This window comes from Ochotona princeps, chromosome 2, assembly GCF_030435755.1.
Source record: "Ochotona princeps isolate mOchPri1 chromosome 2, mOchPri1.hap1, whole genome shotgun sequence".
Lineage (NCBI taxonomy): Eukaryota > Metazoa > Chordata > Mammalia > Lagomorpha > Ochotonidae > Ochotona > Ochotona princeps.
The window spans coordinates 103,835,580-103,856,296 of record NC_080833.1 but is presented as its reverse complement, the minus strand read 5'-3'; the positions used below and the strand labels follow the sequence as shown (position 1 = coordinate 103,856,296).

Sequence of the window (20,717 nt, the reverse complement as noted above, 5' to 3'; positions counted from 1 at the left end):
GCGGCTAAAAGTCCTCGCCTTGAAAGCCCCGGGATCCCATATATGCACTGGTTCTAATCCCAGCAGCCCTGCTTCCCATCCAGCTCCCTGCTTGTGGCCTGGGAAAGCAGTTGAGGACGGCCCAAAGCCTTGGAACCCTGCACCCGCGTGGGAGACCTGGAAGAGGTTCCTGGTTCCCGGTTTCGGATCGGCGCGCACTGGCCGTTGTGGCTCACTTGGGGAGTGAAACATCGTATGGAAGATCTTCCTCTCTGTCTCTCCTCCTCTCTGTATATCCGGCTTTCCAATAATAATAAATCTTTAAAAAAAAAAAAACAAATTAACGCGTCTCCTCTCTGTTAACAGATGTCAAGTTTGTCTCATGTTTTGTCATTCCGGTTAACACTTCAGTCTCCTCCCATTCCCAAAGAGCCCTCCTCCTCAAATTCTCTTGTGCTTGTGTTTTCGGCCGGGGGAGAAACAGAGGTGGTGAAGCTGGCGAAAGGCCTCTGCATACTATCGACGTCGCGGCGGGCGGTTACAAGCCACCGTTGCTCCAAGCTCGAGCCCCCAGCGAGGCCGAGCGGTGTGTTCTGTGCGGCGGGGCCCGGGGGCGTGGCCGAGGAGGGACAGGGGCGGAGTCGCCGCCTCAGCAGCGGCTCGGGGGCGGGTCCGGAGGAGAAGCTTCAGCCGCAGCCTGCCGGTTGCTCCTTTCCCGGGGAGACAGGCGGGAGCCGGGGGTGGGCGCAGACTTGGGAGGGCCAGGTGTGAGACCTAGCCCGAGTCGCAGCCGAAGACTACGGGTGCTTGGCTTCTGCAGGGGCGCGAGGGGGCGGGGCCGGGGCGAGGTTGGAGCCCGGCCCTCGGACTCGCGTCCCTGATTGGGCAGTGCGGGTTCTGGGGCGGGGTCGCCTCAGCTTTCTGACAGTTGCTTCTGGCACCGCCGCAGCCGTCGGTGCAAGTGGGCTTGGGAGCCTGTAGCCCGGCTCTCCGCGCGTCCCCGTCCCCCCGTGGCCCTGACCCCGGCCATGAAGCGTATCTTCTCCTGCTCCAGTTCACAAGTGGCGGTAGGTGTCCAAATATGTGGGATGATGGGGATGGGGTTCAATCCCTGAGGGGACTGAAGTCCTGAGTCCTACCTTTCTCTATGGATCTAGTCAGAGCTTTCGCTCCCACAGGGTAGCCCCGCTCAAGCTGACCACAGCTGACATCTATACTCTGTTCTCCAGCTTCTGGTTTGCCTTCTTAACCTCTGGCTTCTCTCGATTCTTCCCTTGGCCCCCTCCAATCCACCCAGTGTTGATGCGTCAACCTCTGGGATGTTGTCTATAACCCTGTCTCTCCCCCACCCCTTCATTATTCAGAGCCCTGTCCTCAACTTCTTCTCTGTCTCCCAGTACCATGTCATTCCTCAGGCATCCCTCCCAGCCCCTGTCCAGCCCTAAGCTCCAATCTACCCACAAAGTCCTGCCCCGTAGCCTCATTTTCCCAGTCTCATTCTGTGCCTTCAATCTTTCCTTCTCATACAGCCCCATCCTTTCATTTTCCTATCAGCCTAAAAAGCACTCCGAGCCATGTGCCTTCTCTTGGTCCATTGTCATAGTCTCCCTGGCCTTGCCTCCATCCTGCCCTGTGCCACTTTCATGCTCTCACCAGCACTGCTAACCCTCATACATCAGTCCATGCCATTTTCTAGTTGGTGCTCCTGCAAGAGGAGCCTTCTGTTGTCCCTGCCTGCCTCACCCTGCCCAGAGATCACCCAGTCCCACCTGCTTTCTTTTCTGCCTGCTCGCTGGGGGGTTAATCTTGCAGTCTGGCCAGCCTGACAGGCACTGCCAGAGGACGCACAGTTGCCTGGCTGCTCCCCAAAGGGCTGGGTGAGTTGTCTGCAGAATCCTCCCTAGCCAGTTCACTGCAGTGTTCAGTCATCAGACTGGTTCTGGGGCCAGTCAAGGCCTTCTGCCTGCTTCTCCCTTGATTCGTCTTTACCCCGAATTCTCCTCGGATTGTTTAGAGTTTATATTCTCTGTTTCTTCAGTCTGAATTAGGGGAAAGTGATTGTGAGAGAAGTCAATGTGGTTTCATTCTGAAAATTCCCAGCAAAGTCGCTCCACCCTCACCTTCTCAGAACAAAACACAAGGAGGAGGGCGGTGGTAGCTCAAGGGGGGGGTGTATCTCCTTTTTCCTCCAAAGATATATCCTGGGGATGGAACTTTCTGTGAACACTAGGATAGTGGCCCAATTAGAAATGAATTAGCCAACTGCTAGTAGTAATAGTACTTAGCTAACTTGACTTAATAAGTAGTAGGTGGTGCAAGAAATGCTCAGCTTACTCTGCATGGGCAGGACATAGAAACCTGGAAGAAAGTGATGAGGCAAGAGTATGAACTGTTGAGGCCTGTCCTTGTCCCACATACACTGGCTTCTCCACCCACTTTCCATACACTGATCAGCCAGTCAAAAAGGCATTTAATATGATATATTATAGGTGCCACAGATTATATGGACTCTGTCTTAACTCATGATGATTTTCTGATTCATAAAAACTTTTCTTTGGTTACTAAAAAATCCTCAATATTGTCCTTCCCTTTCAAGTTTGTGGAATCTGCGTACTGCCTAGAATGGGGCATTCCTTTACAAACCTTGAAGTGTTTTTTTCTAGCATGTTGGAGTTAAAAATGGGCTGAATCTGAGAAGCTGGATCCATTCCTCTCCCCTTCTTGACTCTAGATTGGCAGAGCCTTGGCCAGGAGGAGTGTCCATGGCTATACTCTAGGTATAGTCGTTATAATGAGTTGATAGGAAGTTGGATGGACTTAGAACTATAGAGAGTTCTAAATAGCGGGAAAGAAAAATATCACCTCAGCCAGACTGAATTTGCCTAAAGTTTGAAAATAAGTTAGTTCAACTGCAAATCATTTCCTCCTGAAGCTTCCCCATACTTCTTGTGATAAATCCCTCCACTCCTTGGGGTAGCTAAGCACTCTGGGTCCACTGGTCAGAAGTAGTGACAGCCGTCTTGATCACTCCAAAAGCCTGGTTTCCCAGTTGTACCAGAAGGTTGCCCCTTTTCATTCCCATTCACAGTCCTGGGTTGAGGGCCAGAGCCTTAAACTCTTAGTCTTGGGTAAGAGTTGAAATATCAGTGATCATTTTAAAATTTTTAAAATTGAAAAAGTCATCCAGGATGTAGGAAGTTCAACAACACCAAAAAATGCCCACCCAGTTCCTGTCATCCGATTTTATTTTGGCCAACTAGAAGATATCTCACTTTATTTTGGTTATCTAGAAGACATTTTGGTCAACTAGAAGATATCAAACATATGAACTTCCTCTGCCTGGCTAGAAAGTAGATTAGAAAATAACTCCAAACTATGGGCACTGGATCAGCTTAAAGGACTCTTCAATGCATTTAATCTGTTGTCCTAATTCCTTCAGGGCAGCTGTTCCATATCCATTCATTTTGTGCTACAGCAGTAATCACTCTGTTATTCTTCTATCTTGATAGGGTTCACACAGAGGAGAGAGATAATGAGGAGATACAATTACTTTTACAAGGTTCCCTGATTTTGTCCTTTTTATTGAGTTGACTGATTAATTTGGTGATCGCCCCCTTGAGATGGCAATCATGATGCATTTGCCTCCTGTCCGAGGAGCTGGGGTGAGAAATGGACTGGGTTTTGGAATGTGGAAACATTACTTGGTGCTGCTTTTCTCCAGTTCTGCAGGGGTTAGGTCCTGAAGGCTTCACAACTAAACTCTTTTTTAGTATGATACACAGGAAGAGGATTGGAATTATCCAGTGGGTAAAACAAAACAATACAAAAAACATATTGTTAAGAAACCATGTGTGCAGCCTGGCTGTTATTCTTGATTTGAGCAAGATCCCTTCTTTCCACTCCCCTGTCTGGAAAATTGTGGACCCAGGAACATCCAAATGGACCCAGCAAAAGGAAGAGAGAAGGGATTAGAATGAACATTTATTGTATGCCTGTCATGGATAGAGCCAGCCTCTGAAGTCATCACTTGCTTCAAGTGCATTCATCAGGATTTTAAACTTCAGACTGAGGTCAGCTGATGCGTGGTGTAGGCGTGGGTCCAGTTCTCTGCTTTTCCTGAGGGTGATTTGGTCCCCAAGGAGCAGTGGAGGATATTCTTCCAAGTCAGAGTCAGCCAGTATATGGAAGAGTCGCTTTGCTTATTTTGTCCTTTGGGAATGAACGATCTCAGAGCAGATTAGCATCTGGAAGTGGGTGGTTTTGCCTTGGAGGCAGTCTCAGATGCTTATCTTACCTGGGAGTAAGTGAAAATTTTCCCCTCGCTCTGTAGTGGTGCAGTGGGGTGGTGAGAACTAGAACTGGGCATCAGGTGGCCTGGGTTCTATATCAGTTTTGTCACTTGTGTGATTGTACTAATTTTAATATGCTTCCACTTCTTCTTAATAACATAAATACTTTCCAGGGATCTTGACAGGGTAAGTGAAAGAACACTTGAAAGGGCTGTAAGGGGTTACAGGTGTCCAACAAGTGTATTATCTCAGACGCCATCTGCCCTAGATAATTTTAAGGCTGGGCATTTAAAACTTTACTGTTGTTGATTAATAATTTGTCCTGGCTATATAAACAGTATTTAAAAATGAGTTATGGGGTCTCTACAGACCCTATTTTTCTTCACCTCCTTGTACATATCCTCTTTCTTGTTGAGACTATACCTCATAAAATGCAATATGCCACTACCAATCTACCACTGCTTCCTGTTTTTCTTACAAGGATGCCAGTTTAGAAAGAGATTTTTAGCTACATTAGTTTGTTTAATACTCACAACATGATGAGGTAGTTATTATTACCCACATTTTACAGATGAGGAAATAGGTTAGAGGTGTTTCAGAGGCTCCTGTAGGTCACATAGCTGAGAATGTAGCAGAACCACGTGTGAAACTCAGGCCAGCTGACAACAAGATCCCTAGGCCCCTCTTTATCATGGCACATCCTGCATCATTCCTTTCCCCTCTCTGAGCCAAAGGAAGTTGTATCTGCTTCTACCCTGGGTGTTTTCTACACAGCTCTCTCTTTCACAGCCTATAATGCTTTAATTATAATAATTACCCCCCCCCCCACACACAGCCACAAAACTCAAGCTGGGTGAGAGAACAATGCATGCCCAGGTGTGGCTGTTGTCTGAGACAGCTGCTCCCTGCCAGGGAAACTAGGAGGGAGGTGTCAGAGCAGGAAGTCAGCTGCCTTTGGCAGCTTCCTCAAGCATAGCTAGAAACCCATCTTTGTCTTTTGGTTGTTGTTGTCCTGGAAGGGAAAAAGAGATTAGCTAAAGGCACTGATGTAATTGCTACAGGAAAACAGAAACTGTTTCTCTTCCCAAATTTGAAGCCCAGAGTGTATGAGTAGTATGTATTTAAGTTACTCCTAGCTGTGACTTAAAGCCAGGGGCCTTCTTTTACATCCTGAATAACAGGACAAAAGATACAGCAGCAGCAAGGAGAGGGGGAGGCAATGTGAACTCAAGAGCAGTCAGGTTGGTTCAGTTTGCTCTAGAGAGCAAAAGAGGAAGGAGTTGTGGCTAGAATTGCTAGAGGTTAAGTGCCTAGCAACTATAATCATAATGATCATGAAAAGATATTCCACATACTTTCCATTCAGTACTCATAGATTATTTCTAAATCAGTGGTCCAGACACCCTTTGGTTCTGGACAGGCAATAACCAGCAAGAAGACTTGGTAGCGTATGAATTGTTTAATATTTAGCTGACCCATCTTAAAAAGGTCTAATTGATGGAGACTGTGATAGGTGGAACATTGAAAGGAGGTCAAGGATGTCCCTTTTCCCTTGGTTGGCATCCTAACCGACTCACTCTCTTCTTTCTGAAGCACTCCCATTTGTTATATTCACACAACTTTTGGCCTTGAACCAGGTGGAGAGATGGAACCGTCGTGACCAGAAGTTGCTGGAGGCAGTGCAACGGGGCGACGTGGGACGCGTGGCTGCCCTTGCCTCCAGGAAATCTGCCCGACCCACCAAGCTAGACTCAAACGGCCAGTCCCCGTAAGTAAGTCCTCTTGACCCCACCCCTTCTAGATGGCTCTCTTTGAAAATCTTGAACTCCAAAAAATTGCAGAACTGGGTGTTAGTTTAAAACACAGTTAAGGTTCTTATGCACAGCTAATTCCTGCAGCCAAGTCGTCTTTTCACAGTAAGTCTACTGGAAGCCAAAATCTGAGACGCAGAGAGGTGCTTAGGAGGTCCTTTATTCCAACAGGGTAGGAATGGGAGCAGGGATGGAGGGGGAGAAAACTAGAAGGGAAATGTCTCCTGCCATGGTGGCAGGATGGGGGGCTGCCAGAGCAGAGGAAGGGGGCAAGATGGAGGAAGAGGGGAAAGCCAGGTAAAAAGGGAAGGGACAAAAGGGAAAGAGAAGGGAAAGGGGGCACACGTGGACACTCATTTATACAACTCAGGTGAGCCTGCAAGTTGTGGAGGGCATGGGGAATTGGTTGGGAGGAGCTGTGGGCAGGCCCCAAGAGATTGGTAACAGATTATCTGAGCCACAGGTAGGTGTTTGGGGACTAGGGTGACTGACCATGAGACTGGGATTCTCAGGTAAGACATGAGGTTCATCTCATTGGTGGATAACTGGGACAGTGTGAATTTCATGAGCTGTGGGGAAGGGGAAGCAGGAAGTGGCTCTGGGTCCAAGGTGAGATGCTCTCCTCACACTGGGGAATACCTGCAACACCCAAGTCCTTTGTGTCATGCTAGTTAGCAAAGCCTGTCAATAAGCTTCTGCTACATCCCAAGTGCAACACAAAGTGAAAAAAAAAAAAAAAAGATATTCCTGAACTCCATCCGTCTCACAACCGAGACTGAAGGCGCTGCTCAAAACGCACTTACGAGCCTATCAGCAAGTAGATTAATACCTAGACAGAAGGGAGTGTCTCTTCATTGCACAAGTAGGAAGGTGTGTGTGCTTGGGAAATTAGAAATGGAAGGGCAGTTTTGGGAGTCACAGAGATAGAGGGACAAGAGAACTACTATTCTTTCTGTCTGTGTAAGTCAGTGTTCAAATGTGCAACCCTCTGCTGTTGCTTTCTGTGATGCTTTTTGACCTTTTCAAACTTCCTTTTCAAGGTTTTGTTATCAGAGACAGGTAATTATGCGGTCCTTGGACAACCCTGTAGCACTCTGAGACGCCTTTTTGGGCATCTGTAGTTCAAGCTCCAGCTTCCTCTGACCTGAAGGCTGTGGGCCATGGTGCCTTCTGTTTGTCAGAAGTCAGCCTGAGGAAATGGCCCTCTGTGAGTTTGGGTTGTCTTTAGGGTAGGGAGCATTGCAAACAGTGCTTGTTAGGATTCTCCCACTCCTGGGGCTGATGCCTTGACTCAACAGGCTAATCTTCCACCTTAAAGTGCTGGCATTCCATGTGAGTGCCGGTTCGTGTCCTGGCTGCTCCATTTCCAATCCAGCTCCCTGCTAATCGCCTGGAAAGGCAGTTGGAAGATGGCCTAAATGTTCAGCTCTGGACATTGTGGCCATTTGGGGAGTGAATCAGTAGATGGAAGATCTTTTCCCTCTTTGTCTCTCCTCTCTATAAGTTTGCCTTTCTAATAAAAATAAGTGGATCTTTTTTTCCTACAAATGCTTATGCTATTTTTTCATTTATTTATTTATTGTTATTTATTTTTTAATTTTTAAAAATTTTGATGATCTTTACATAGTTGATTAAGGTTCAAAGGGTCCAGGGCTACAGGAAAGTGGGTAAGACCATTGTTTCCACATTCTCTTTTTTCCTTCCTGTATCTGGGGGAAGGGGAGAGACAAAGGGAGAAGCCACACCCGCCCTCCCAACCATCCTAGGGTCCCTGATGTGGGGCATGCTCCGAGGGCACTGTTCAAGTGGTTTCGATAGTTCAGGTGTTCTGAATTGCTGTCGATCTTGCCATTCCAAGCACATGAAATCTCTTCAGAATCCACTGGGTGACACAGTCCACCTTAGAGTCTCCACTTGTCCAGATTTTCACTGCCAACACTTGACTGGGTGGTTGATCAATTTGTTCTGTCCTCTGTTGTTGTACCAGGTGTCCTATGCAGGCTCCAATGTACTACCATATTCTCCACGTGTACCTGGATATGCTGTCCACTGCTCCATCTGAGCCACTGAGGCGGCTTAGCTTTGACATATGCACTCCATGGTCAGACCATGGAACCTTTGGTTCTCCATGGTTGGGGTTCTGAGTCCGGCAGTTTGATTGGGGGGAATCCCCAAAGAAATGTCATCTGAAGTGATCCCAGACCTGATTCTTGTGTGTGCTTGCCAGTACAGGGTCTGGCACAGTTCATCGCCCCTATCAGCCTATGCGTATGCTGGTGGTTGCAATTGCTGGGTTAGTTCTGCCTCCAGCCCCATTTTCTACACAAACCAATGGGTATTGGAGCCCATCCCAATCCTGCCCACCACATACTTGGCCACATAAACCAGTAGGAGCTGCAGCCTAATTGGGGCTACTCCCAGTAACCCTCACCAGGCCCTCCTCCTGCCTTGGTTCCCATTCTTGCCAGTATGTACAGCAGACTGGCCCAGTCTGTCCCACATCCCATTCAGCTCTCATACATGTCAATGGGCATTGAATTCTAGTTCAACCCAACCAGCTCCACTGTCCAGCCCACACACTTGGCAATGGGTGCCACTCTGTCTAGCCATGCCTGCCCCAGTCCTGGTTCTCATGCTCACCAGACAGAGACAACCCAGGAGGGAGATGTCCAGTGTTTCCCTACTGGGACTACTCCCACTCCCAGATCATGTCTTCTCCAGGTGGTTCTGCAGTTTGGCTTGATGGAATTAGTCCCTGGTGCTAGCGTCTGCTAGCTGATGCTGCAGCAGAGCCCAACCAGCCAACACACACTCTGACTTACGTTTGCACCAGTAGGAACAGTCAACCCAGCCTGGTTTTTCCCTGGTCCAGCTCACATGAGGCCAACAGGTGTTGGCCAACAGGTGTTGGCCGGTCTGGTCTGCCCCCATCCCAACTCACACTCTCCAGTGTGAGTGATGATGCAGCAGGGGAGCCCTGCACAACCCCCTACCAGTTTTGTCCCCTTCCCATCCCTGGATCTTGCGTGTGCTGGTTGGGTGCCACAGCCCAGTCTAGCGTGGTCTGCCTCACCTCAGCTTTTGCCAGTGGGTACTGTAGCCTATCACAGCCCTGCTTACCCCCAATTCCAGCTCAGGTTGGCGGGGGCGGCCAAACCCAGTCCAGCTGGCACCTAGTCCAAGCTCTCAAGTGTACTGGTGTGTGTTGTGACTGAACCTGGCCCAACCCATACTCTATTCTGGTGCTCGAATTCACCAGTGGGTGATGTGAACTGGCCCTGCCTGGTTCACCCCTGACCTGCGCCATATGAAAAATAAATAACTCTTTTTTTTTTAAAGATTTTTTATTATTATTGGAAAGCCGGATATACACAGAGGAGGAGAGACAGAGAGGAAGATCTTCCATCCGATGATTCACTCCCCAAGTGAGCCGCAACGGGCCGGTATGCGCCGATCCGATGCTGGGACCAGGAACCTCTTCCAGGTCTCCCACGCGGGTGCAGGGTCCCAAAGCTTTGGGTCGTCCTCGACTGCAGAAAAATAACTCTTAAAAACAATTAAAAATGAAAAGATTCTCCCTCTCCTCATCTTCTGGCTTCTTCATCCTGTTGGCCTTCATCCTGGCAGGTTTCATCTGGCAGCTTCTAAAGGCCTGACCGAGTGTCTGACAATATTGCTTGCCAATGGGGCTGACATCAACAGCAAGAATGAGGATGGTGAGTTAGAACATGGGGCTTTCAAGCTATTCGTGTGTCACTTTCTTGCAGCAGGGGAAGGCTCGGTGCTGAGCCCTGCTAGAAGGTCCCGCTGTGGCCCCTTACTTCTCTCTCCAGGTAGTTCTGGCCAGCGTAGTCCTGGGAGGATTCATTTCCCAACCAGCTGGGTATACCTCCTTGTCCCCTGCCACCTCCACCACAGGACCAGGCACTGGGGGAACAGGAATTTCTGGCCCCATGTGGCTGAGAGTTTCTTTCGCTAATCTCCCTCTGATTATCTGTGTGTCTCTTTTGCCTCCCTCCCTGTGAGTCATGAACATGCACTGGGGCCACCTACCCTCCCTCTCCTTCTTTCTGTTTCCAGGAAGCACTGCCTTGCACTTAGCCACCATCTCCTGCCAGCCACAATGTGTCAAGGTCCTGCTTCAGGTGAGAGGAGCCCTGAGGTCCCATTCCTGCCAAGGGAAGAAGTAGACCCAGAGGCTCTTAACTTTGTAGCTACAAATACCAGTCAGTCAAGTGTACTCCTACCATTCGCAATAAGAATGTTGATGATCATTGGCTCTTTCACGTAACACATACCATATGCATCCCTACCACTGCCCTGGAGGGCAGGTCACAAAGCAGTTTCCAGGGACTGTTAAGCTCTTGCATCAGCAGAGCCGCTGCAGACTGACTGCTATGGTGATGGACAGGTCGAAGGAGGGCAGAGGTGTTCAACTTCAACTGCAGCCCTTCTGTTTTGAAGAACTTTCAAAAGAGAAATATATGTAAGAAAGGACATATGGACAATTTATAAAGAGATCTTTAGGAGCAAAACAGGCAGTTATCTCAACCAGCCATTAGACACTTGCCTATCCTGCTTTTGTTCTTTCTGACCATTTTCAAACTTCACAATTACAGTCCTGATGTACCGGCCATGGATTCAGTTATTTTCCTTAGTATACTGGACTGCTTCTGCACAAGGATGACACACAGTTATTTTCCTTAGTATGTTTATTTGCTGATTATCTGGTCCCTCCCAACCCCCCTTAGGCCTTGGGTTTAGAAAGCAGGGCAGAAAGTCAAGACTGCCTCTCCTCTGCAAAGAACGGGCTGGACTTGCCTTGCCATTAGCCTTTTACTGAGGCCCAGTCCTGCTGGCCCTCCCATGTGACCATGGCAGTTGGTGACCTGGTGAGGGAGGGGGATGAGAATGTTAACACCAAATTCCATGCTGCTTCCATTTGTGGCTATTTGCAGCATGGTGCTAATGAAGATGCTGTGGATGCAGAAAACCGCAGTCCACTGCACTGGGCAGGTGTGTGCCAGGGGTCTGGTGGGGACAGAACACAGGGTGGGAAAGGGAAGAGAGGAGAGCACTCATTGGGAACGTCAGCCAGGCCTTAGCCCCACCATCCCTGATTTTATCTCCAGCTTCCTCGGGCTGTGCTTCAAGTGTTCTCCTGCTCTGTGACCATGAAGCCTTCCTAGATGTGTTGGATAACGTGAGTGTCAGATGGATGGCTGGGCAGTGCCCATGCAGGGGAGACCGCTGCTCTCTGGCCACAATGGGCCAAATTCTGTGACCTGGGGTTGTACAGCACCTCCTTTCTGTACCTTCTTCTCCCAGTCCTCTTTTCCTTTCCAGAGAGCCTAGCCCTTCTCTTCTGGAGAGTTTTCAACCCTCATCCAAAGAAGAATTTAGCCCCAGGATCTCGGCATTTTTCTGGAGGGGTATGGGAGAGGGGAGTCGGTAGGGTTGGCTCCACAGGAAGCCCCTCTCTCTGACCTGTGTAGGATGGACGAACACCTCTAATGATTGCATCACTTGGTGGGCATGCAGCCATCTGCTCACAGCTGCTGCAGAGAGGCGCCCGAGTCAACGTCACTGACAAGGATGACAAGTAAGCTCACCCCATCTTCCTACCCCAGTCTTTTTGACTTGTCTAGAAAGGATCCATTGGGAAAAGTGTGTGTGTGTGTGTGTGTGTGTGTGTGTGTGTAGCAGGCAAGGGGATGGTCTCTGTTCTTGGAAATCTTGTTCCCAATAGTGTGCTGCCTGTTGCCGCCACCATTTGCCTGGTATAGATGAACCCAGAAATAGAATCAATACCTCTGGATTTGTTTCTACTGGTTTTCAACTGCTTCTCTAAGCAACAGGGTGTTTCCCCCTTCCTATTTTTTTCTGGTTCAAAAACATATGCAGAACCTCAATGCATAAAGCTAAAAGAAACCAAAAATGAAGCCCTTCTGCTTCATTTGGCCCACTGCTTCTGAGGCTGCAGCTCCAAGGGACGACACTTGAAAAGCTCCAGCTTGGTCTAATGTTCTATCCTAGGCTGGTGTGGTCTGTTATTTTCCCAACCTCATTGAATCAGAGTTTATTTTGTGTTTTTGGAACCAGGATTCCTGCAGAGGAATCCTGTGAGGGGGAGGCCTATGCTCAGATTTGTCTCCACCCACAGGTCAGCTCTGATCCTGGCCTGTGAGAAAGGTAGCGCCGAGGTGGCGGAGCTGCTCCTGAGCCACGGGGCAGACGCCGGGGCAGTGGACAGCATGGGCCATGATGCTCTGCATTACGCACAGCTCACACAAGACAAGGCACTGCGGAAGCTGCTACGGCAGGCCCTGAACCGCCGGCGGCGCGGAGGTAAAGACACATGTGCAATTTCAAGCTTGAAAATGTGTGACCCTTCCTAGGATTTCACCCGCTGCCCTGGGAGCAACCCTCACCTCAGTGAGGGTTTGCTTAGTTATCGCTGCTACACTGAGATGTCCAACTTGGTAAAATGTGACCACCAGATTGCTTCATGCTGTCCCGACTCCCACTGAGGGTGACTCTAGCTCGTGCTGGAGCTGTCATTGTGAATCCACTTGTATGCCTTGACTGTCAATCTCTCTCTCCCCTACCCGGCTACCAAGCCCTTGAATAGCAGACTATTTCTGTCTTTCTCATCTCTGGGGTCCTGGTGCCTGTGACCGTGCCAGGCATGGTGGTTGGCCTGAGGCTCTGATGGGCCAAGAAAGCAAGGTTGCTGTGTAGTTGGAAACCTCTTCTAGAAGACTGGCTTCTGGCCTCCGGAAGCTAAGTGGTGAAAGGTTATCACTATTAATTCAGAGGTCTGAGCATGAGGGCTAGAAGTCACGGACACTGACTTGTCTCATTTTCCCCATTTTTTTTTTTCTTTTCTTGTAGGTCAGGGACTAGTCCAACACCCAGACCTTGTATCCCAGGTAAGACCCTATGTGCCCCCCTCCAATGCTTCTAACCTACCCTAGACCATTCCTGTGACCCTAGGGGCACAAAGACATTTTGAGAAGACTCCTCCCAGGACTGGCTTAACTCCAGGGTCTCAATTCCCTGCTGTGTTTTTGACCTAGGCCTCTTCATCAGAGCCTCAGGTGGGTTCTCCACCAAAAAGCCCCTGGAGAGCAGACCCTGAAGAGGAGCAGGAGGAAGAGGAGGATGAAGGCCAATGCTCAGAAGAGTGGAGGTGCAAGTACAAAGAAGAGCAGAGGAAAGTGTGTCAGTTGGAGCAGGAGCTCGTGCAGAAGACGGAGGAGTGTAAGGCTCAAGCTGCAGCCTACCTGGGCCTGGAGAACCACATTCGAGAGCAGGTGCAGGAGCTGGGGCTCCTCCTGGCCCAAGAGCCTGGAGCCCCAGGAGGGCAGGATTCTAGTGTCCAGCCTGGAGGAGAAGGCATGGAGCAGGGTTGTCCTCTGGACTTGCTGACCGAGTATGTACAAGAGTTAAAGAAGCAGCACCAGGCCACAGCCACAGTAAACTCAGCATTCACTCCCAAGAGAGCTGAGGATTCAGCTCCAGCAGGTAGGGAGATCCAGTGTCCAGTTCAAGGAACTTCCCCACCAAGAGATGGGGGGTTACCCCAGAGCCCAAGGCCAGAGACCATCAAGAAAGCCACAGAACAAACTCTCAGCTCTAAGGGACAGACCACCAACAGAGCACAGATTCTTGGCCCTGCCCATCCTAACCAACAGGGTACTATGCCAGTAGGTCTGGCCCAAGCCCCAGCAGGTGAGCCAGCCGACACAGCGACCAGTCCAAAGGGCACAGCAGCCCTGACCCAGCTCCTGCTGCAACTGAGGGAGGAACTGGCTGCAGTGTGGCGTGAGAAGGATGCAGCCTGGGGAGCTTTGTCAAGACCCGTCCTGGAGGGAGCTCTGGGGACTTCCCGGGCTGAGGCTGCAGCAGCTGCCTGGGAGAAGATGGAGGCCCGGTTGGAGCAAGTGCTGGTGAGGCTGGACAGGGCCAAAGCAGGACTACAGGTGAAAGCCGAGGTTCCTGAGCCAGAGTTCAGACAGGGTGATCCAAAGGCAGCTCCAAGGAGGAGCAGAAAAGATGAAGAGGAGAAAAGGGCCCTGGGGCCCCGAGGGGAACCTCTAGGGGCTGTTGGAGAAGAGCTGTCTCCTGGAGGGACGGTTCTGGCCAAGGGCCAGCTGGAGAAAGAGGTGTCAGCCCTGAGACTGAGCAACAGCAACTTGCTGGAGGAGTTGGGGGAGCTGGGGCGCGAGCGGCAGCGCTTGCAGGGAGAGCTGCAGTCCCTGAGCCAGCGGCTCCAGCAGGAGTTTGTGCCCAAGCCAGAGGCACAGGTGCAGCTCCAGCAGCTGCGACACAGTGTGGGACTGCTGACGGATGAGCTGGCCTTGGAGAAGGAGGCCACCGAGAAGCTACGGAAGCGCCTGGCCTCCCAGAGCAGCGGCCTTCGGGGGCTGTGGGATTGCCTGCCCCCAGACCTCGTGGGCAAGGATGGTCCGAGGAGCCCGGCCGCTGAGCCCCTGGAGGAGCTGCAGGCCTGCATCAGCACGCTGGTGGACAAGCACCGGGAGGCCCAACAGGTGCTGGCTCGGCTGGAGAAGGAAAACCAGCAGCTGCGCGGGTCCCTGTCCCCAGGTGGAGAGCCTGGCTCCTCTTCCAAGGTCGCAGCATCCCCCCAAGTGGCTGCTTTGGAGCAAGACCTGGGGAAGTTGGAGGAAGAACTGAGAGCCGTCCAGGCCACGATGAGCGGCAAGAGCCAGGAGATCGGCAAGCTGAAGCAGTTGCTCTACCAAGCCACAGAGGAGGTAGCTGAGCTGCGGGCCCGCGAGGCAGCCAGCATGCGGCAGCACGAGAAAACCCGGGGTTCGCTGGTGGCCCAGGCTCAGGCCTGGGGCCAGGAGCTGAAAGCGCTGCTGGAAAAGTATAACATGGCATGCCGCGAGATGGGCCGGCTGCGAGAGGCGGTGGCAGAGGAGCGCCGCAGGAGCGGGGACCTGGCAGCCCGCGCAGCTGAGCAGGAGCGCCAGGCCAAGGAGATGCGAGGGCGCTCAGAGCAGTTTGAGAAAACGGCGGAGCTGCTCAAAGAGAAGCTGGAACACCTTATCGGGGCCTGCCGGGACAAGGAAGCTAAGGTGAGGAGCTGCGGGGCCGTGGGCAAGCTCTGGGTGTTTGAGGGAGTGAGTAGACGGAATCGAGCAAACTGTGGTTAGATTAATACCCTGACTTAAGTAACATCGGTGATAGGCAGGGAGCACGCTGCGTTCTCCTGAGGCTCAGGGGTTGGAGTTGGAGGAGAGGTAAGGTGTAAGAGGAAAGCCAACTGAGGCACTGAAAGTGGGGAGTCGGGGTCCACATGCGTTGTGCTCAGGTGGGAACACCACCGGTTGCCAGTATTTTTACTTCAATAGTGGATTAACCTGGAAAGAGGCCCACTAGGATAATGTGCTATGGAAATTTTGTTAAGGTTCCTAATAGGGCCCAGCGAAGTAGCTTAGTGGCTAAAGTCCTCACCTTGCACACACCAGGATCCCATATGGGCGCTCGTTTGTGTCCTGGTGGCCCCACTTTCCATCCCTCTCCCTGCTTGTGGCCTGGGAAAGCAGTCAAAGACAGCCCAAAGCCTTGGGATCCTGCACTCGTGTGGGAGACCCAGAAGAGGCTCCTGACTCCTGGCTTCAGATCAGCTCAGTTTGGCCACTTGGGGAGTCAATCAGAGGATGAAAACTTTCTGTCTCCTCTCTGTAAATCTGCCTTTCCAATAACAAATGATTAAGTCATTTATATGCATATATATAGATAAATGAGCAAAGAGCGTGGTCTCTGGGCTTGGCATGGTAGCCTAGCAACTCAAATCTTGCCTTGTACACACCAGGATCCCATATGGGCACCGGTTCTAATTCCAGCGGCCTCACTTCCCATCCAGCTCCCTGCTGGAAAGCATTTGAGGATAGCCCAAAGCCTTGGGACCCTGCACCTGTTTGGGAGACCTGCAAGAGGCCCCTGGTTCCTGACTTCAGATTGGCGCTGCTCTGACCGATGTGGCCGCTTGGGGAGTGAATCAACAGACGGAAGATCTTCCTTTCTTTCTTTCTTTCTTCCTCTCAACATATTTGACTTTCCAATTAAACAAACAAACAAAACCTAGTCCCTGAGGCCCATGCCAGGGCATAGTAGTTTAAGTCTCTGCCTGCGGTATTGGCATCCCATGTGGGCGGCAGTTTGAATTCCAGCTGTTCCATTTTTGACCCAGCTTCCTGCTGGAAGGCAGTAGAGGATGGCCTGGGTCCTTGGGGCTGGCCTTCTGACCAGTTCAGCTTCAATCATTAAGGCCATATGGGGAATGAGCCAGCAGATGGAGAATTTCTCTGTCTCTCTCCCTCTGTAACTCTATCTTTCTAATAAAAATAAATCTTAAAAAAAAAAGAATGTGATCTTTGAACCAAGATTGCCTAGATTTTGATTTCCATTTTAAAATTTATTGATTGTTCTTTGGAAACTTATTTAACAACTTTAAGCCCCAGTTTTCTCAAATATGAGATGACATAGTCATGAAGATTGCATTTAATAGATATTATATGTATTTAAAGTACTCGGAATAATTTGTGGCACGTGGTCAGTATTCCATAAGAGGTGGTATGGATAATCCTCTTATCACCTTCCCTGTCATTGCTGTTTGCCAGGACTGCCTCTGTGCCTCTCTGAGCAGCTATAAGGAGTCATTCCCATCTCCCCCCAGTGGCCAGAGCCAGAAGGAGGTCAGGATCAGTACTTACTTACTTAAGTAGAATTGGAAAGATTTGGGTTCAAATTAGGATTTTATCATTTATTGAATGCAAGATTTTGATAGATTACTTAGACTTCTTATCTATAAATGTGAATAATGACACTCCCTTCAGAAGTGTTCTCAGAAGAAAAGCTGTCCCGAGTTATAAGAGACAATGTGTGTGAAAGTATCTATTAAATTATCACTGAAAGGAAGTTGACCTTGACCCTGGCTGGCCTTTAGAGAGAAGGGACTCAGGCTTCAATGGTTCCCCCCTCCCTTTTTTCCCTTTTGGCTTCAGATCAAGGAGTTATTGAAGAAGCTGGAGCAACTTTCAGAGGAAGTGCTAGCAGTCCGGGGAGAAAACGCTTGCCTTGCCCTGCAGCTGCAGGTAGGTTTTAGTCCTCAGGGGAATGGACATGGCCGGAGAAGAAGGTGGACAGCATGAGCGGTGTCTGTGTGGAAAAGTCCTGAGAGTTGCAGAGGAGCCCTGGTCAGGCTGGGTCAGTTCTAGCTTCACTGTACTGCTGTACAGTGAGGCACGGTTCCGATTCCCTGTGCTGCTCCTCATGCTTGGGTGAGTGTGGGAAGAATGAGCAGGTGGCCTCCCACTGGTTTCTCACATTCAGGATGCCCAGAAGAACCATGAGGAGATCATCTCAACCTATAGAAATCATCTGCTGAATGCTGCTCGGGTGAGCATGCTAGAGTTCCTGGGGCTGGGTTGGGGGAGGTAAAGATGGAGAGGGATAGGAGGTGATGTACTGGAGGGATCCTTTCTCTTGTCTGTAAAGTGTCATTTCTGAGAGAGTGGGAACTGCTGTCCCATCTCTGGATCTCAATAGAAAGATCGAGGGAGGTTGTGTTTGAATATGAGTGTGGGGCAAGAGATGTTTGCCATTTCTTTTTAGTTGTTTTTCTTAAAATGTATTTAATTATATGAAAGAGTTAGAGAGAAAGAGAATCTTCCATGGCTGGTTCGCTCTCCAAATGGCCCGAATCAGAAGCCAAGAGCTTTCTGCTAGGTCTTCCACTTTGGTGGAGGAGGGGCCGAGGGCTTGAGCCCTCTTGTGCTAGATGCTGGATTGGAAGGGAGCATTTAGGACTTGAGCTGGCATCACAGTCCGTAGCTTAACCCACTATGCCACAACACAGGCCCCAATTTTATTTTATTTTATTTTATTTTATTTTATTTTATTTTATTTTATTTTTAAATTTTTAAAAGTTATATTGTTGACAATCTTTGCATAGTTAATTAGGGAAAAAAAGGTTCAGGAGTATAGGGAAGTGGGTAAGACTATTGTGTCCATATTGTTTCCTTATTGTATCTGAGGTAAAGGGGGATATTGAGGGAGAAGCCCCACCCAGTTTCCCACCCACCCCAAGTCCTGGATGTTGGGCATACTCTGAGATACTTGCTCAAGTGGTTTTGATAGTTGACCAGTTATGAATCACTGCCATTCTTGCCACTCCAGGCGTGATGAGGTCGCTGAAGAATCCACTGATTGACATAGTCCATTTTAGAGTCTCCATTTGCCCAGTATGTCGCTGCCAACATATAGCTGAGGTGGTTGATTGAGTTGTTCTTTCTTCTGTCTTTTCTTGGCTTGGGTTCTGAGTCCAGCATTTCGACTGGGGAGATCCCCAAAGAAACTTTGAGGTATTCCCAGACCAGATTCTTGTATGTTCTAGTAAGCACAGGGCCCGGCACAGTCCATCTCCATGATTAGCTTGTGGTTGCAATTGCTGGGTTGGTTCTGTTTTCAGTCCCGACTTCCACTGGAACCAATGGGTGTTGCAGTCCAGCCTGGTTCTGCCCAGCACATACTCAGTCCTCACATAAACCAATGAGAGTTGCAGCCTAGTCGGAACAACCCACAATAACCCCCACCATGCCTGCCCCCTACCCTTTTTTGCCAGTATGTGTAGCCATAGACCCTTGTACTTGTCAATGGGTATTAAAGCTTAGTTCTATCTAACCAACTCAACCATCCAGCCCTCACGGATGTTGTTGAGTGCCTCTCTGTCTAGCCTCCCCAGCCCCTATCCTAGTTTTCATACCCTCCCACGGGAGTAGTAACCCAAGAGGGGGGAACCCACTATTTCCCTCCCAGGTCTCTCTCAATCCAGGTTTATGCATTCTTTGGATGGTTCTATGGTTTGACTTGACAGAATTAGCCCCCAGTGCCAGCTTCTGCTTCTGCCAGCTGATGCTGTGGCTAAGCCCAAACCCTTACCCACTCTAATTTATGCTTGCACCAGTAGGAATAATCAGCCCAGCCTGGCTTTTCCCTGATCTAGGCCACATGCGGCACACAGGTGTTGTAGCCCTGCCTAGTCTGGCCTGTCCCCATCCCAGGCCACGCTCTCCAGTGGGAGTAGCTGTCCGGCGAGGGGACCAGCCCCTTAATCCCCGTACCAGCTCTGCCCTCTCCCTTCCTGGTTCTCACGCGTGCTGGTTGGGTGCTGCAGTCACATCCAGTACAGGCAACCTCCCACAGGCCCCAATTTTAGTTCTAAAGAACAGAACACCTGTGGTGTCCCGTGTGCTTTGCTTCATATTCAGAGTTTGCAACTGTCCCAGTAACCATGAAAGGTAGCATCATTATCTGCCTAATGAAGATAAGGCAAGAGGCATGGAGAAGTTAAATACCATAGATGAGGGCTCCTAATAAGTAGCATAGCACTCTACCACAGAATCTCTCTCTCTCTCTCTCTCTCTGCTGCTCTCTCTCTGCTGTCTCTCCTCATTTTCTCTTTATCATCCCCTTTAATTTTTTTCCTGCCACCAACAGGGCTACATGGAACAAGATGTTTATAGTATCCTACTGCGAATCCTCAGCATGCAAGAGGAGTGAGGTGGCCTCCCTGCGTGCCAAGAGACAGATTTCTGTGTTGTGAGTTGTGGGTTGAAGGTGGCAGGGGAAGGAGGGAGCTTGGGAGAAAGGACTTGGGAGAGGAGGCTCACAGAGGGGATTTGGCCTCTCCTCTTATCACTGTGATGGCGAACACTGGAGGTCCTGTGGGGCACAGAGCACTTGAGTGAAATCCATCGAGAAGGGACAATATAAGCATCTGACGAGGTGGATGAGCAGGTGAACCAGAGAAGTTGTCTTATGGGATGGAGACTGAAAAGAGGGACTGGGTGACTCCCGAGCTTTTAGAGTTAGGGGGATGCCAGTGAAGATGAGGGATGAAGGGAGAGCAGTGTAAGTTGTTCCCCAGGTGGCACGCAATGCAGTCCTTCACTTCCATTCCAGCTGGTCAAAACGCACACATCCCTCAGTCTTCTGATGCTGTCCAGACGGATGAGGTCCCTTTGAGTACACTGATGTGGGTGGGAGAAGGCACAATGTAAAAGCATGTGTGTTTCAACCTTGAATTTTTCCTTTCAGGGAATAAAAGCATCCTTCCTGATGGCTGTTGGAGGCTCCATCAAGGTGGGGTTGTGGAGGGAGGAGGCCTTACCCAACATCATGGATCCTCAGCCTCAAAATGTAGATCTGGGGATCAGCATGGATGAACCCAGAGGAGGATGGAATCCAGGATGGAGACCAAGTCTGTGGCAAATAAAGCAGGAGGCAGCACGCTGTGGAGTGTCATCCTTGCTTCCGTCAAAGAGGGAGCGGCGGGGAAGGGAACTTTTTAAGGATTGTGTTATTTTTCACATGGAAGTGGGGGATGGAGGAGGAGAGAGAGATGGATATCTTTCATTCACAGGTTCACTCACCAAATGGCCACAACAACCAGGTCTGGGCCAAGTGAAAGTCAGGAGCCAGAAACTATAACCAGGTCTCCCACATGGGCAGGCAGGGGCCCAAGTACTTGTCATCCTCTGCTTCCTTTCCAGGCACATTGGCAGGAGGCTGGATTGGCAGTGGAGTAGCTGGGACTTGAACT

The 20,717-nt window shown here is 50.0% G+C and overlaps 1 protein-coding gene across 1 annotated transcript; it reads left to right on the top strand.

Annotated features, from left to right (window-relative positions):
• Window positions 1–768: 768 nt before the first annotated feature.
• On the top strand, window positions 769–20,407 carry ANKRD35 (ankyrin repeat domain 35). Its single transcript, XM_004581838.3, has 14 exons — window positions 769–1,046; window positions 5,906–6,036; window positions 9,707–9,795; window positions 10,160–10,224; window positions 11,038–11,095; window positions 11,212–11,282; window positions 11,575–11,681; window positions 12,243–12,427; window positions 12,974–13,011; window positions 13,159–15,186; window positions 17,119–17,208; window positions 17,447–17,512; window positions 19,613–19,714; window positions 20,213–20,407. The coding sequence occupies exons 1-13, from the start codon at window positions 1,008–1,010 to the stop codon at window positions 19,673–19,675; spliced, it is 3,030 nt and encodes a 1,009-aa protein (XP_004581895.2). The 5' UTR covers window positions 769–1,007; the 3' UTR covers window positions 19,676–19,714; window positions 20,213–20,407.
• The last annotated feature ends 310 nt before the right edge of the window (window positions 20,408–20,717 follow it).

Coding starts and splice junctions, on each gene's coding strand:
- ANKRD35 (XM_004581838.3), top strand. CDS start 1,008: ATGAAGCGTATCTTCTCCTGCTCCAGTTCACAAGTGGCG. Junction 11,096..11,211: donor CAGTCCACTGCACTGGGCAG/GTGTGTGCCAGG, acceptor TTTTATCTCCAG/CTTCCTCGGGCTGTGCTTCA. Junction 17,209..17,446: donor GCCTTGCCCTGCAGCTGCAG/GTAGGTTTTAGT, acceptor TCTCACATTCAG/GATGCCCAGAAGAACCATGA.